This window comes from Physella acuta, unplaced genomic scaffold (assembly GCF_028476545.2).
Source record: "Physella acuta isolate Inbredline_101_S28 unplaced genomic scaffold, ASM2847654v3 ptg001669l, whole genome shotgun sequence".
NCBI lineage: Eukaryota > Metazoa > Mollusca > Gastropoda > Physidae > Physella > Physella acuta.
This window is the reverse complement of record NW_026733182.1, coordinates 96652-112076: the sequence shown is the minus strand read 5'-3', so window position 1 is coordinate 112076 and position 15425 is coordinate 96652. Positions and strand designations below refer to the sequence as shown.

At 34.1% G+C, this 15425-nt stretch overlaps 1 protein-coding gene across 1 annotated transcript; it reads right to left on the bottom strand.

Moving 5' to 3' along the window:
- Positions 1–11299: 11299 nt before the first annotated feature.
- LOC131929746 (ankyrin repeat domain-containing protein 50-like) lies at positions 11300–15218 on the bottom strand. Its single transcript, XM_059286094.1, has 3 exons — positions 14233–15218; positions 11478–11754; positions 11300–11401 (listed from the first exon to the last, which is right to left on the bottom strand). Exons 1-3 carry the CDS (start codon positions 15216–15218, stop codon positions 11300–11302), a joined length of 1365 nt encoding a protein of 454 aa, XP_059142077.1.
- Positions 15219–15425: the final 207 nt, after the last annotated feature.

Here is a 15425-nt window from a genome sequence, read left to right as displayed (position 1 = left end):
AGACCCATGCTCAGACGAAATTGGTGTTTTAAAAGACAAAAACATTTCTGAGTTGGGGAGACACTGGGTAGGGGAAGTAGAGATGACCTGTTTTTGTGACCTCAGCATATGAATGGATTGTGTGGTCAGACCCATGCTCAGCCGAAATCGGTGTTTTTAAAAGATAAAAACTTCTCAGGTGTGACGTCTTTTTGAATGTGGGGTCCGGTTATTTTGTGATGATAAGCAGAAGCGTAGCGAAGGAGGGGGGAGGGGGAGGGGGGCTAGGGGTACATATGTCCCCAGGCGCCAACCCTAGGGGGCACCAAAATGGGTTGGAAAAAAATTAAATACTCAATTTTGCTGCAGTTTTGCATTATAAATATTTGAAAAAAAATAATGGGGGAGGGGCAAATCGAAAAGGGGAGGGGCGCCAAATTGAAAGTTTGTCCCCGGGCGCCGGGAAGGGTCGCTAGGCCTCTAATGATATGTGACAGATTTGATGTCATTTATGGATGACCCCGATACCCACAGTTATCTAATGATAATGGGTAGTCTTGTTATATTTTATTTCATTTTGTTGGAGATTCAATGATTATTGTTAGTATACGTGGTATTAAATACTGTTAATTAAGAAAACAGCATTACAATTATAAGAAACCGTATTCAATAAACAGCTAACACTCAACATAGGAACATACCTGATTTGGAACAGATAGAACTAGAAATTAAATAAAAGTTAGTTTAAATTTAGTTTGAGGGTCGTTTTACTTACATATTTTCGAGATATAACACGTATTCCTATTTATCCTTGAACAAATAACAACCCAAGCTGAATCGATTCAGCAAGCTTGTAGGCTCCATACCCAGCCAATTTTTTTAGAAAAACTACTCAAGCATGCAAAAAGCTTCTAATCTTCAACCTGAACGAGGTTTGCACCTGGTGGGGTGGTGCGATTGTGCCAGCCTTAGAGGCCTATTGCCGCAGCTTAATTACGATCGATAGTCAACTATTCTATTCATTATTTTCAATCGATTGTCAAATTGATTGTTCTATATATGTTGTTAATAGTTAAGAATGTCTCTTAATTCATGACATTATACTGTTCCGATTCTACTAAAGTTGTTTTTTAGTTGAAATACAGGTAAAGCTTCAAATTATGATTTACTGAGCTTACAGTGATTATAAAATAACGAAAATCGATCGTTGGTGCCTATTCTGGACCACTGGCATAACATTTTAAATATTTTATACAATTTTTATTAATACTTGCCTTAACCAATGCAGCGTTTATAGAATACTTTTTCTCACCTTTCAACAAACATTTGATTTGTGGTTGTAAAAACGAGTAGTGTTAGTATCTTCACCTATTAAAGCTAGGTTTAGGCACAATGGATGTTTCGCCCCAAGTTCTTCGTTCGTCAGCACGTAAAAAATCTAGTTAAAAAGAAAAAAATGTGACATAATTTTGGACTTTATTTGGATATCATGGCTCAGAGGCGTAGCGACCCTTCCCGGCGCCCGGGGACAAACTTTCGATTTGCACCCCCCCCCCCCTCGAACTTTTCATTTGCAAACCTCCCCCCTCAAACTTTCAATTTGGCGCCCCCCCTAAGGTCGGCGCCTGGGGACATATGTCCCCCCCCCCTCGCTACGCCTCTGTCATGGCTATTAGACAAGATGTGTTTTCACAATCGAGCGAAGTCAAAATTATTCCACAGTTCGACCTCTTTATCTAGGTTTTTATCTACACTATTTTGGGGACTGACGACCTTTGGTCGAAACGCTATTATTTGCATGATTCTCAATGCAGCTAGCATTTTAAAATGGATTTATGTTGTAAAAATATCATGTATACGAGAAAAATGGCCCGTTGAGGAAGGATACACCGGGCGCTAGGTTGATAGTGCTGTCTCTTTTCTCTAAACTAAAACCACCCCACCCCCCCCCCCCCACCCCCACACACACCCCCCCCCCCCACACCCCACCCCCACCCCCCAAAAAACATGTCTACCGTCCCATTCAACGAAATATAATTATATACTTTTTCCAGTGTCCGCCCCATCCCCGAAAATTCTACCATCGCCCCCGAAAATTTCAAGTACCCCCACCCCTCTCCGGGAAGGAAAAAGTCTGAAAGAAACACTGGTGTCGCGCTTAGCCACTACCCGAAGAATTGCATTAAAGAAATTGCGAGAAAACCACTTTTTAGATTAGACACATTAATTAGGCGGTAATTTTATTATAGAGTATCGATGAGGAAATTTCTTTTGAGTTGGGGAGGGGGGGGGGGGGGCTCAGACGTTCTTACGCGGGGGTGGGGCTTCGCCCCTACCCGAAGAATTGTATGAAAGAAACTCTTCACGCAAACCACTTAGATTAGACCAAATTGCCTTTGTATTGAATGTTTACTCGATAATCAATGACGTCATATTAATGTGTGCACTATCCGGCTTGAGATTATTTTCTACTCTGTGCTAAATGTGTCGACGTCATACTTCGTTTTTCGAATTACTATGCATGTTTTTATTTTCCTTGTGTTTTCTCTAGAGCGTTCTTGTCAGATAGATACATAGACAGACAGCGAAACTATTAGTATTAATTACTTATCAATTTTCCATTAGAGACAACTACAAAGTGTAGTATTTATTAAACTTTTACTAGGAACAAACTTTATAGATGTGTTTTGAGAAAGGATGATTTTGCAAAACTAATTGGTTATGTATCATAATCATATTTATCATAATCACACACTTAAGCTACCCAGTGTTTGATAAAACACTTTGTAATTGAAATATAATAATTGGACTCTTTTTTATTACAACTTTTTTGATGGTGTATATATATATATATATATATATATATATATATATATATATATATATATATATATATATATATATATATATAAAGCAATGTATGTTTGTGTGTCTGTCTGTCTGTTTGTCCTTTATGCATTACTACACCTCTCATCACATCGCCGTGAAACTTTGGAAAGTTGTTGAGAATATTCACACGATCGCCATGAAACTTTGGGAAAATGTAGATAATACTCCTTGGGAGGTTTTTGCGCAAAAAACATTTTCAAATTCGTAGGGGTGGCGCCCCGGCAGGGCGCGATTTGTTTTTCTTTATATACCGTATATAAAAATAAAAGTCGATTTTGGTTTGGCATCCGATAGCCATGAGACTTTGGGGAGTTCATTATAAATAATTTTTAATTTCGCAAGGGCGGCGCCACGGGAGTGTGCGATTTTTCTCTATATACGGTATATAAAAATAAAAGTCGATTTTGGTGTGACACCGTTATCCGATAGCCATGAGATTTTGATGGAGTTGATTAGATCAATTCAGGGAAGGGTTCTGTAAAAAAAAATCCTATTTAAATTTCGCAAGGGCGGCGCCACGGGAGGCTGCGATTTTTCTCTCTATACGGTTTATAAAAATATAAGTCTATTTCGGTTTCACACCGTTCATCCGTGTACCATGAAACTTTGGGGAGATTATTAGATCACTCAATAGTAGGGTTCTGCAAAAAAAAATTGTTTAATATTGCAAGGGCGGCGCCCTCCGGGGGGGGCGATTTTTTTTCTCTATACACGGTATATAAAAAATAAAAATCGGATGCGGTTCATCCGAGTGCCATGAAACTTTAGGGAGTAGATGAGAATACTCCCGAGAATATTTCTGCAAAAAAGAAAACTAAATTTTCTTATGGGCGGCGCCATATAGGGTACAACTTTCGTCAATACGATTAAATAGCTCACTTTTAGAAAACAAGGTTACGCGTCTAAGAATATAGGATTGGTAACGTATGGATGAAACCCTTCTTCTATCCCCGCGGCATCGCCCGGGGACGGGTACGCTAGTATATATATATATATATATATATATATATATATATATATATATATATATATATATATATATATATATATATATATATATATATATATATATTATATATATATATATATATATATATATATATATAATTGAGTGTGGTCCTTAAAATTAATTGCTCAAAACCAAATTATAATTTCTCTTTTGAAAAAAAAATTACAAATAGATATTTACACGACCTATTGTAAAAGAGCACTCAGATGTTAATCTTCCTTCAGTCCAAAATGCATTGCTGCGTGACTTCTGTGTTTTAACTATTGGACATAGCTGATTGCACCAGGATGTGGATCCGTACTGTTATAATTGAATGCTGTGTCGTATTGACCACACTCCCATTGCTAAACAAAATCACTGTAAAATATGATCAATAACTTATAAGAACCGAGTCAAGTGTATTATATATCAGCTACAGAAACGTTATGATACAAACGCTGAATAGAAGAATACAGTTAGAGCTTGGATCTATTTTTAAGCAACCTAATTAAAAATCCTATCGAGGCCTGGGCTGATTACGTAATTAAGCTTGTTGAAACGTAAAAAATACTATGTGCACATATATGGTTAAAATTAAAATACTGGCCCCCGACAAACATTAAAGTAATGATTTTATTGTATTAAGATTATTTAGAATTAGATAATAATACACTACAAATAAAGATTTAAACAAATTGAACTTAAAATCTTGCGCCATAATAAAAGACTTTTCACACAAAGATCTCTCCTCTATTCGTCAAGAGAAACACGTCAAGTGTAAAATAAATTGCTATGTAGTTTCTTCTCTTCTTTTCATATTATCTTTAATGTTGTTTCCGATAGAACTAATGCACACCCACAGAGAGAGAGAGAGAGAGAGAGAGAGAGAGAGAGAGAGAGAGAGACTGTGTGTGTGGTGTGTGTGTGTTTGTGTTAGACTGTCCTAATCCCAGTAGTCACACGTCATAACAAATGTCTCAACGCCTTCCCCCTGGTATGTGCTGTTTTTCACGACGACTCTTAATTCTAATTAACTAAATACAAATTGTTTTAAAACAAGAAGATTATTTTGTCATATTTACAATCTTTATTACAAGCTTTTATTACAATATTTTATTTAACTCACTTCCTCGTCAATCGTCAGTCTGTCTAAATTGAAACGCCTGAGCGAAATTGCAGGCACTTCTATCTGACAGATATGGTTCGTAGTTGGTACGTGGGTCAAGACACGAAGACAATGCGATATGACATTCAATTTGGTTTAATTAGTTGCCTAATTAATTTTTTATGAATTAATTAATATTTGCTCCTAATTAGTAGCCTGTCTCATCAAACTATTCCGCGCTATTAAAACGCGTCATCACGTTCAATAGGGCGTCATCACGTTCAACAGGTGCGCAATGGTTTTTAGTCATGCAACTGTATTGTAAATAAAACATGTAAAGTAGACCCTAATTTTAGTGCATTATTACATTAAAGTCTGTTATTAAAACGTATTTATGAATTTTTCTAACTTGCTACCTGACATCGAAACGCCCGAGCGAAAATTCGAGCACTTCTAACTGACAGATACAGTTCGAAGCTGGTACGTGTGTCAAGCCACGTAGTCAATGCAATCTGACATTAAATTTGACTTAATTGGATTCATAATTTTATGTTTCATAAATTAATAAAATTTTGTCTAAATAAGTAGTCAGTCCTATCCAACTATTCCGCACTATCATACACGCTTTGTCATGTTCATTATTTGCGCAATGATTCTAGTCATGCAACTCTATTGTAAATTTTAAAAAATTTAAATTTTGGGCTTTTCTATGTAGTAGTGGTAAGTAAAATGTCACAGCAAAAAAAGAAAACACAGTGTATTGACATTTAAGTATGGCTCCTTTAATGAAAAACGATATTTTTTTTTTAAACTTAAAAAAAAACCCACACATAACCATAACTTAGCACACAGTTTATTATCAAACTCTTTAATATTGTGTTGAACAGCATATTTTACGTTAATTTTTAAATATCACGATCCGTTTAACAGTAAAATTTATCTATAAATTTTAAAAATAACAATAAAATAACTTTCTATTGAATTATAAAAATCAAATGTGTGTAAATTATAAAATAATATCTAACTTTGTTAAATACACAAAAATATAGTTCTTTTTTTAAAAATAAAGTAAGATAAGACTATTGTAGATGGTGAAAAAAAATCATTCAGAGAAAAATATAAGAGTTTAGTTTAAAAAGGTATTTACTGTAGCTGTCTATATCAATAACAAATATTCTTACAGTATTCTATAGTTTATCGTGAAAGCAATACAGAGGTCTGTTATACTTTTTACTATCTCAAAGTACCAATTACTTGATTAAAAAGCTTTGATTCATCGATCTCAAGGCAGGAAATTTATTTCGTTCTCAAGTATCTATCAATATATATATATATATATATATATATATATATATATATATATATATATATATATATATATATATATATATATATATATATATATAATCACAGTAAATCGGCCAGTTGCAGATGCCACAGAAATTTGAATTTTTGTATCGAAATAGCGCTGGTTTTGTAGGCAGCTGGAATTATATCAGATTCTCATAAATGTCACCTTATGGGGTTAAAAAGGAAACCGTTACATTTTCCTATTAAGCGGACGTGACCGCATCGTGCATTTAAACTTTTAATTTCCTCCTGTCTTTGATTACAAGAAAAAATAAAAAAAAATAAAACATTTGGATAAAGGAAAAATTCCTTCGAAATTTTTACTAAACTGTTTACAAATAGCTGTGAATAGTTTAACAATAAATTAATCAAGTGGGGTAATTAAGTACAAAGCAAGTTTTAATATTGTAACATCAACAAAAATAATTCAATTGTATAAATATGTGTAAAAAGACAGACATATTTTATTACAAATAAAAATACTCATGGCAAATAATATAATCATCTAAAAATAGTTTTCTTGCTATAGAATGTAGAAAGTACATAAACAGAATATGCAGAAACATCTAAAAAATAGTTTTCTTTCTATAGAATGTAGAAAACACATAAACAGAGCATACATAAACATCTAAAAATAGTTTTCTTGCTATAGGATGTAGAAAGTAGATAAACAGAACATATGTATTTTACAATTCTTTGCTAAGCTTTTCTGCTGCCTGTGGATAATGTTCCTTTAGGGAATTTATAAATTCAGGAAACGCCCTTATTGACCCAGCATTAAGTATTTTATCCAGCAGAGCTCGGGTCCTTTTTCTACGCCTCTTTATTGCCGTAACTTCTTGTTTGTCAGCTAAACTTATTATACGTTTTGATAATAGAAAATCTATTATAAACTTCCCATCAATTTCTTCATCTAAGTATTTGTAATTGCTTTTAAGTATGTTACAGTGCATTTCATAAATGTTCTCATTCGCTTGCTCTAGTTCGTCTGCAAAATAAAACCATTGTTTAAAATTACGTTAATATATAACATTTTTGCTTAATCTATGCTCTTTAGCGTTAAACAATACATACGTTTATAATTTTAGAATTTTACGTGTTAAGTCAAAATAAAATATCCAAGTAGACTCGAATAAAATGTTAAAAAATAACACATGGAGTGGTGAACACGTTTATGACCTACATATATACTTGTCTTATTATAGCTAGATCTAGACTAATGAAAGAACATTCTTCTTTCACTATTTGCGTGACACTTTCAACAAAGTAGGCCTATGGGTATGGAAATGAACAACGCCGTTCGATTTGGGAAAATACAAAAAAGTATACAGTTTTAAGAATATGGGGCTCTTTAAGAATATGATATCAATGTATCTAATGCTGAATATTTTGAGTAATTGATTATAAATAGAATAAAGCACCTGTAGAGTCAAACGGTGCTCCAGTTATAAGATTTCCCAGAACATTAAGAGAAGCTTACGGATCGGATCTAATAAAAGTTATCGTCTTTCGATAAACTGGGCATAGAGTAAATAACAAATTCCTCTAACTGGAAATCGCTCAAAAGTATAAAGAAACCTTTATAGCAACCAAAACTAATATGTGAAACTTCGTCAACCTATCTGATACAGTAGTCAAATTATGCACGCAGACATTCGCACGCACATGCACACGCCGCACACTCTCACAAACACACGCACAGAGATGAAATAAAGAGAGAGGGTGAGAAGAATACAAAATGGGGTTTTCGGACTTCAAAATGCATACAGTATCGTGATCTGTGTACATTTCAATTTCGAATACTTTATATGGTTACCATATTTAACTTCTATTTCATAGACGAATTGTTTTTCGCCTTTTTATATAGCTTGCACTTCATTTCCTTTCTATAACAGACTAATACATTTGTATTCAAATGACACCAACATAATAATAAAACAATATTTATAGAAACAAAAATAAAATTTTGAAATCTATCCAGCATGGACACGGGAAAATGAGGGGGATGGGAATTGTGCAGACTACAGTTTTATTTCATTCAACATTTTTAACAAAAGAATTTTACTTCATTTGCATTAGAGACCGTCGTATCTATAAAAGAACTTTTAAAATTCTAATTTTAATGCTATTGATGGACCAACTAACAAACAATCTAATACCTGACATTGTAGTTTCTGGTGATGTTAACGACAAAGAGCCCTTCGCTTCATTATCAGCGTTTTCCTAAGAGAAGAAAAGGGAATTAAATAAATAGCAACAATTTAATTAAGTGTAACATGAGCATGAAATGTTCCCAATGGTTCAGCAGCCAAACCCTGACTACTTATACCACTTTAATATCTAAGATAATTAACACGATGTAATGGAAAGACACGGCACTCAAAATGGGTCTAGGCAGGATGACAGGCAAGCCATATCGTATTTGCTGGTGCTGCCTATAGTCCCTGCCTATTATTATGATTATACTGAAGGCAAAATACATATCCAAACAGTACAGGTAAAGTTACGGCGACCGGAAAGCAGTGAGCGAAAGTTGCATGAAAACGCAAACTTTACATTTTCAACAAAGGAATACCTAAAGAGTATTTCCTCTATGTTTGGGCCAGATGACGATAAGGCTAAAGTCCCCATCGGTCTGGCTGCAGCCAACAAACAAGCACCACTGCTGATGTGTCTGGAATACGAAGTCAGACCTCCAGGCTATGACTTTGTTTTAGCTACTAAACACAAGCTTACACCCTCTGTCTATGCAGCTTGAACAATTAAAGCAGCATCAGAGCATTTTGAGCTTGAAATAACACACTCTGGGCCAACGTATATAGCCATCAGAAGTGCCAAGCATGACCGCAGCACAGCGTTTACACATTGGAGAGATGTGGATCATTTGCTACATTTTGATTCTTTTAAAGAGGTAGCTACCCATGAAGGCAACATAAAGCCAATATTCCTTGCTTTCGTTGATGGGGGACCTGATTAGAACCCACGCTTTCCTAAAACGTTAATTGTTGGTGCAGACAGGTTCCGAAAGTACAATTTAGATGTGTACATAGCTATGACACATTCGCCAGGAATGTCTGCCTACAATTATGTGGAAAGAAGAATGGCCCCACTGAGCAGGGAACTGGCGGGCTTGATATTAACACATGATTCATTCGGTAGCCTTTTAAATGCCCCTGGAAGAACTTTAGATCCAGAATTAGAAAAATAAAAATTCCAAAAAAAAAAGCAGGAGAGATCTTGAGCATAATTAAGTTTGATGGTTATCCGGTCGATGTTCCCGAACCATCTCGTGTACAGCCACATGACAGGCTCATGACCCTGTGGCAGAGACTTGCCACCAATCTGAGACCAGCAGCAGTTTCAGCTTACAAAACAGAAGTTCCTTTTGATCTGTTCTGCCCAACCGTCACTAAAGAGATGAGGAAACGCATTTGCAAATCGTGTAATGTGTACATGCCATCAAAAGCTGCAGTAACACGTCATACTGGACACGATGGCTGCTGTGGAAGAGAAACAACCTCCACGGAACTTGAGCTTGCGCAGGCAGAAAGCAGTTCAACGCAGGAGCAGGATGACCAATGCTTTGCAGTCTTTAACATTTTTGACACTCTCAACTGCCCCTGGGAGGATTGCTAAACTTCTTTAAAAATTAGTGTTTAAAAATCATTTCATTATTATTTACATTAATTGGCTTTGGCATATTTTCTTAGACACTTTTTATAAAAAACAATTGATTATTTCCTAATAATAAAAGCCTTTTAAAATAATATAATTAGTTGTTCAACACTACCAAATAGAAAAAAAAAAATTTCATAATGTAAATACATTGTGAAATCCAATTTTTATTTCAATTTATTCTTTAAAGGATCAGCTATACTTTGTCTTATTTGAATTTTAAAATTATGTATTATGGTATTATCAAAGAATCGATTTAAAAGTAATTTTTATTCTAGGGCCAGCCGCTGCCCTTTTGTAAGACTGTTGCTTATTTTTCTATGTGTAACCTTCAGTCGTCTTTAATAGGGCTGCTAGTATTCCAGGACCCTCATTGCTTGTAGGTTGTGTGATGTTGAGCATTATTTCCTCAATATTTTAAAAAAGTATAAAAAATTGATACACGTGACCGTTTATTTTGTAAATATTGTAAATTTAAAATATATAGTTTTCTACAAAAAATATTCTTTTAATTTATCTAAAATACTTTTAAAATTTAATACCATTTAAAACCTAGCAATGAATCCGTATCGATTTGATTTTCAAAATAAAAGCTATTACAATAAAACGAGCTGTCATCATTTATTTTTGTAAACACATTCCATTGTAAATCTAGACACGAAGATTAATAAAACGTTTTTGTACTAGTATTTGTAATATTATACACACACAGAGTATATACACACTTTAATGCAGTAGTTCAAGTAATAGTGTAAGAAGATTATGCAAAAACGTATAGTCAGTATGGACGCACACGGGGGGGGGGGGAGTCCAAAATCCAAAGAAATATGTGGAGGTCATAAATGGATGACCCCTTACCAAATAAAAACTGAGGCAACGTATTAAATACTTTGTGTGCGTGTTTAGTTGGGTTGGTGGGTATTATTCTCTTTACTCGTATTATAATCATCAATGTATTTTAGTAATAAGCGTAACAAGCCAGAATACCTCATCGGGTTCATGACCTCAATGTCGGTTTATTTCATCGCTCGCGCTATTTTCGGGGGTGTCCATAACTGCCGTTTCAGAATTTTATGAAAAGTGAAGTAGAGGGTGGGGGGAAGGGGGGAAGGGGAGGGGGGGGGGTCAGAAAATGTGACGACATGCTTTTGCAAAAATATTAAAACTGAATTTGAAATCCTTATCTTTACTTTGGTAAACATTGTTTTTTTATCTACATCAGTTAAAATTAATCTTAGGCTTACTAAACATTGACCGTACTCAGTAAATATATATTTTTTTAATTGATGTTTTACAATGTCAATAATAAAGTGCTATTCGGAACTATTGGTTAAACTGACAACAGGACGCTGGGTACTAGCCCTTATTCGTTTTATACATCCTAATGTCATACCGTATCCTTTGTGTAGGGCAATCTTTAAACGAATATAGGAAAAATAGTATATAGTATACACATAATTATATTATATCTTTTTCATTCTCATTACTTACCGAAACAACATTTGAGTTGTACAAGGAGCTCAAACACTCAACAATATCTTTGTAGCCATACTTTGACGCTACAGCTAATGCATTGTCTCCTTCTTTATTTACGGCTAGAACATCACATCCAGATTTCACTAAGAGCATAACTGTATCTTTAGCTCCACTTCTGGCAGCGTACATCAACGCATTCCATCCATTAGTGTCGATAACGTTTATATCAGCTCCTGATTTAATCAATAGCTCAGCAGCTTTTTCTTTGCCAATTAAAACTTCAGCTTGAGTACTAATATAATTATTACATTTAACGTCTTTGGTTTCATATGTTTTAGCCTTCCATTCCGCAATTAGAAAATATGTAATAAAAACATTATTTGCATTTAAGTATTCAACAATATGTTGTTTTAAAGATGAAAAGTCACAAGCGTACATTAATGAATTTTTTCGATCTTTATCTACAGCGTTAACATCACTCCCTCTATTAATTAGCAGATCAACACTTTTACCATGTCCATTTTGGGAAGACAACATTAATGGGTGACAGGACAAATGATCTCAGGACAAATGATCTCAGACAAAATATCTCAGACAAAATATCTCACGGACAAATGATCTCAGGACAAATGATCTCAGGACAAATGATCTCAAGGACAAATGATCTCACGGACAAAAGATACCAGGACAAAATATATCAGGACAAATGATACCACGGACAATTGATCTCAGACAAAATATCTCAGACAAAATATCTCACACCTAAATTTTAATAGTGTAGTTGATGATTTTAGTTGATCTGAATTTTTTTTATTGATTGTCATATGGTTTTGTTTATTATGTTTAATATTGTTTATAGGCCTATATAATAATTGTAAGAAATGTTTGGCGTATAAATTTGTCATTTTGCACTAAACATTTTAAAGTTAGTATTAGCAATATAGTATACGAAGATTAAAGATTTTTTTCGATAGACAGCGTAGGTTGGCTTGACAAATATGAGACAATCCTACCACATCAGATGGACGAAACTAGATCAAAGGGGATGAAATAACAATAAAGAAACACCTTCGTATCAAGGTGGCCGCCCGCTTTGATGGCAGAGACATGCCTTAAGGGAGAAACATCCGCTCTCCATGGACAATACAACTAGCATCAACAGTCAATAGTTATGCGTCGGTCACACCTTAGTGATCAGGTTACAAATGCTTATTTAAACAAACAGCGAACATGTCGAGCAAGAATTCACACAATAGATGATCACATAGTATTGAAGAGGTGTGATCATAACGATGTACCTGCCAGCAAAGAAACGTAAACGTTATGTTTGTGCTGATGATGCAATAAAAACAATAGTTTAACGTTACGAACCTGAAGACCCATTCACGTTTTACAAGCTTTTATTTAACTCACTTCCTCGTCAGTCTGTCGTCAGTCGTCAGTCTAGACGGAAACGCAGGAGTGAAAATTCGGACAGTTCTACTTGACCGACACGATTCACAGTTGGCACGTGGGTCAAGACATGAAGACAATGCAATCTGAAACTAAATTTGACTTAATTGGATGCCTAATTGATTTTTTATGAATTAATTAAAATTTGGACCGAATTAGTAGGCATGTCTAGCCAACCACACCACACGCGTCATCAATAGCTGCGCCATCACGACCACGTAATGGCTGCGTTCAAAAACCATTGCGCGCCTACTGAACGTGATATTCAGTAGGCGCGCAATGGTTTTTAGTCATGTAACTCTATTGTAGATAAAACATGTAAAGTACTGAAAAAAAAATTCATAAAAAACGTTTTAATAACAAGCTTTTATGTAATGATGCACTAAAAAGTAGAAAATAAATTATAGACTACTATTTAAATAACTATAAAGAAAAGCGTGGGTGTCTTCCTTAACATTAGTAAAGGTATCCAATAGATACTAAAGTGACCCACGCTTTTCTTTATAGTTATTTAAATAGTAGTCTATAATTTATTTTCTACTTTTTAGTGCATCATTACATAAAAGCTTGTTATTAAAACGTTTTTTATGAATTTTTTTTGAGAAATATTTCGTGTGTTTTGAACCTTAATGTTGTATAACAACCATTACTTTATTTGTTTTATACGTTATCATTTATTATAAATTTCAGGCTAAAGGAGTAAGTTTGTTATAATTTTTACTTTTTCGAATCAAATGCTACGACAAAGTTTAATAAATCTTTTGATGGCTTATTAGGTTTAACAAATCATTTTATTCACAATTATTATGCGTAAAAAAGTAAACAACCGATATTAACTGTTAATAAAAAAAAAGTTCAAATCAACTAAAAGCATCGTACATACTATTAAAATTTCCCTGTGAGATATTTTGTCTGAGATATTTTGTCTGAGATCATTTGTCCATGATATCATTTGTCCTGATATATTTTGTCCTGGTATCTTTTGTCCTTGAGATCATTTGTCCTTGAGATCATTTGTCCTGAGATCATTTGTCCTGAGATCATTTGTCCGTGAGATATTTTGTCTGAGATATTTTGTCTGAGATCATTTGTCCTGAGATCATTTGTCATGGAACCCATTAATGCATTCCATCCTTTATAATTTACAGCGCTAACATCACTTCCTTTGTTAATTAACAGATGTACAGTTTTATTGTGTCCATTGAAAGAAGCAAACATTAATGCACTCCATCCTTTATTATCTAGAGCGTTAACATCACTTCCTTTGTTAATTAACAGATCTACAGTTTTATTATTGTGTCCATTGAAAGAAGCCCACATTAATGCATTCCTTCCTTCATTATCTACAGCGTTAACATCACTTCCTTTGTTAATTAACAGATCTACAGTTTTATTATTGTGTCCATTGATAGAAGCCAACATTAATGCATTCCTTCCTTCATTATCTACAGCGTTAACATCACTTCCTTTGTTAATTAACAGATCTACAGTTTTATTGTGTCCATTGATAGAAGCCAACATTAATGCATTCATTCCATTATTATCTACAGCGTTAACATCACTTCCTTTGTTAATTAACAGATCTACAATTTTATCGTGTCCATTTAAAGAAGCCCACATTAATGCATTCATTCCATTATTATTTACAGCGTTAACATCACTTCCTTTGTTAATTAACAGATCTACAGTTTTATTGTGTCCCTCTAGAGAAGCCAACATTAATGCATTCATTCTTTTATTATCTACAGCGCTAACATCACTTCCTTTGTTAATTAACAGATCTACAGTTTTATTGTGTCCCTCTAGAGAAGCCAACATTAATGCATTCATTCTATTATTATTTACAGCGCTAACATCACTTCCTTTGTTAATTAACAGATCTACAATTTTATCGTGTCCATTTAAAGAAGCCCACATTAATGCATTCATTCCATTATTTTTTACAGCGTTAACATCACTTCCTTTGTTAATTAACAGATCTACAGTTTTATTGTGTCCCTCTAGAGAAGCCAACATTAATGCATTCATTCTTTTATTATCTACAGCGCTAACATTACTTCCTTTGTTAATTAACAGATCTACAATTTTATTGTGTCCATTTAAAGAAGCCAACATTAATGCACTTCTTCCTTCATTATCTACAGCGTTAACATCACACCCTTTTGCGATTAGACTTTCTACATTTTTGTTGTCTCCGCAGCGAGAAGCCTCCCATAATGAAACTATATCTTTAACGTTAACCTTAACAGCACTCATGGTTAAATTTTCTTTAGCTTTTTGTACATTACTTTCATAAAAATCCATTTTGTAGCGTTTTAATATGTAAAAACAGTCCTATCATCAGATACATTTAAATTTTGAATCTTTATGTCTTTTTGCTTTACACTTTGTACATGATTTTATACAGAGTTAGCGAGTATTTGTTTAAAACAATAGTCTGCTAACTTTATCTTTATTTTTTGAGTTTATAACCAGCATTTTAAAAAAAGTATCAGGTTTGAATGATCAGGC

Excerpts from the sequence above, each read along its gene's own strand:
- LOC131929746 (XM_059286094.1), bottom strand. The coding sequence starts at position 15,218 with ATGGATTTTTATGAAAGTAATGTACAAAAAGCTAAAGAAAATTTAACC. Across the intron at positions 11,755-14,232 it reads GAAGGAAGGAATGCATTAAT|TACTCAAGCTGAAGTTTTAA; the intron begins GTGGGCTTCTTT and ends TAATTATATTAG. Across the intron at positions 11,402-11,477 it reads ACAACTCAAATGTTGTTTCG|ATTGCCCTACACAAAGGATA; the intron begins GTAAGTAATGAG and ends ATTCGTTTAAAG.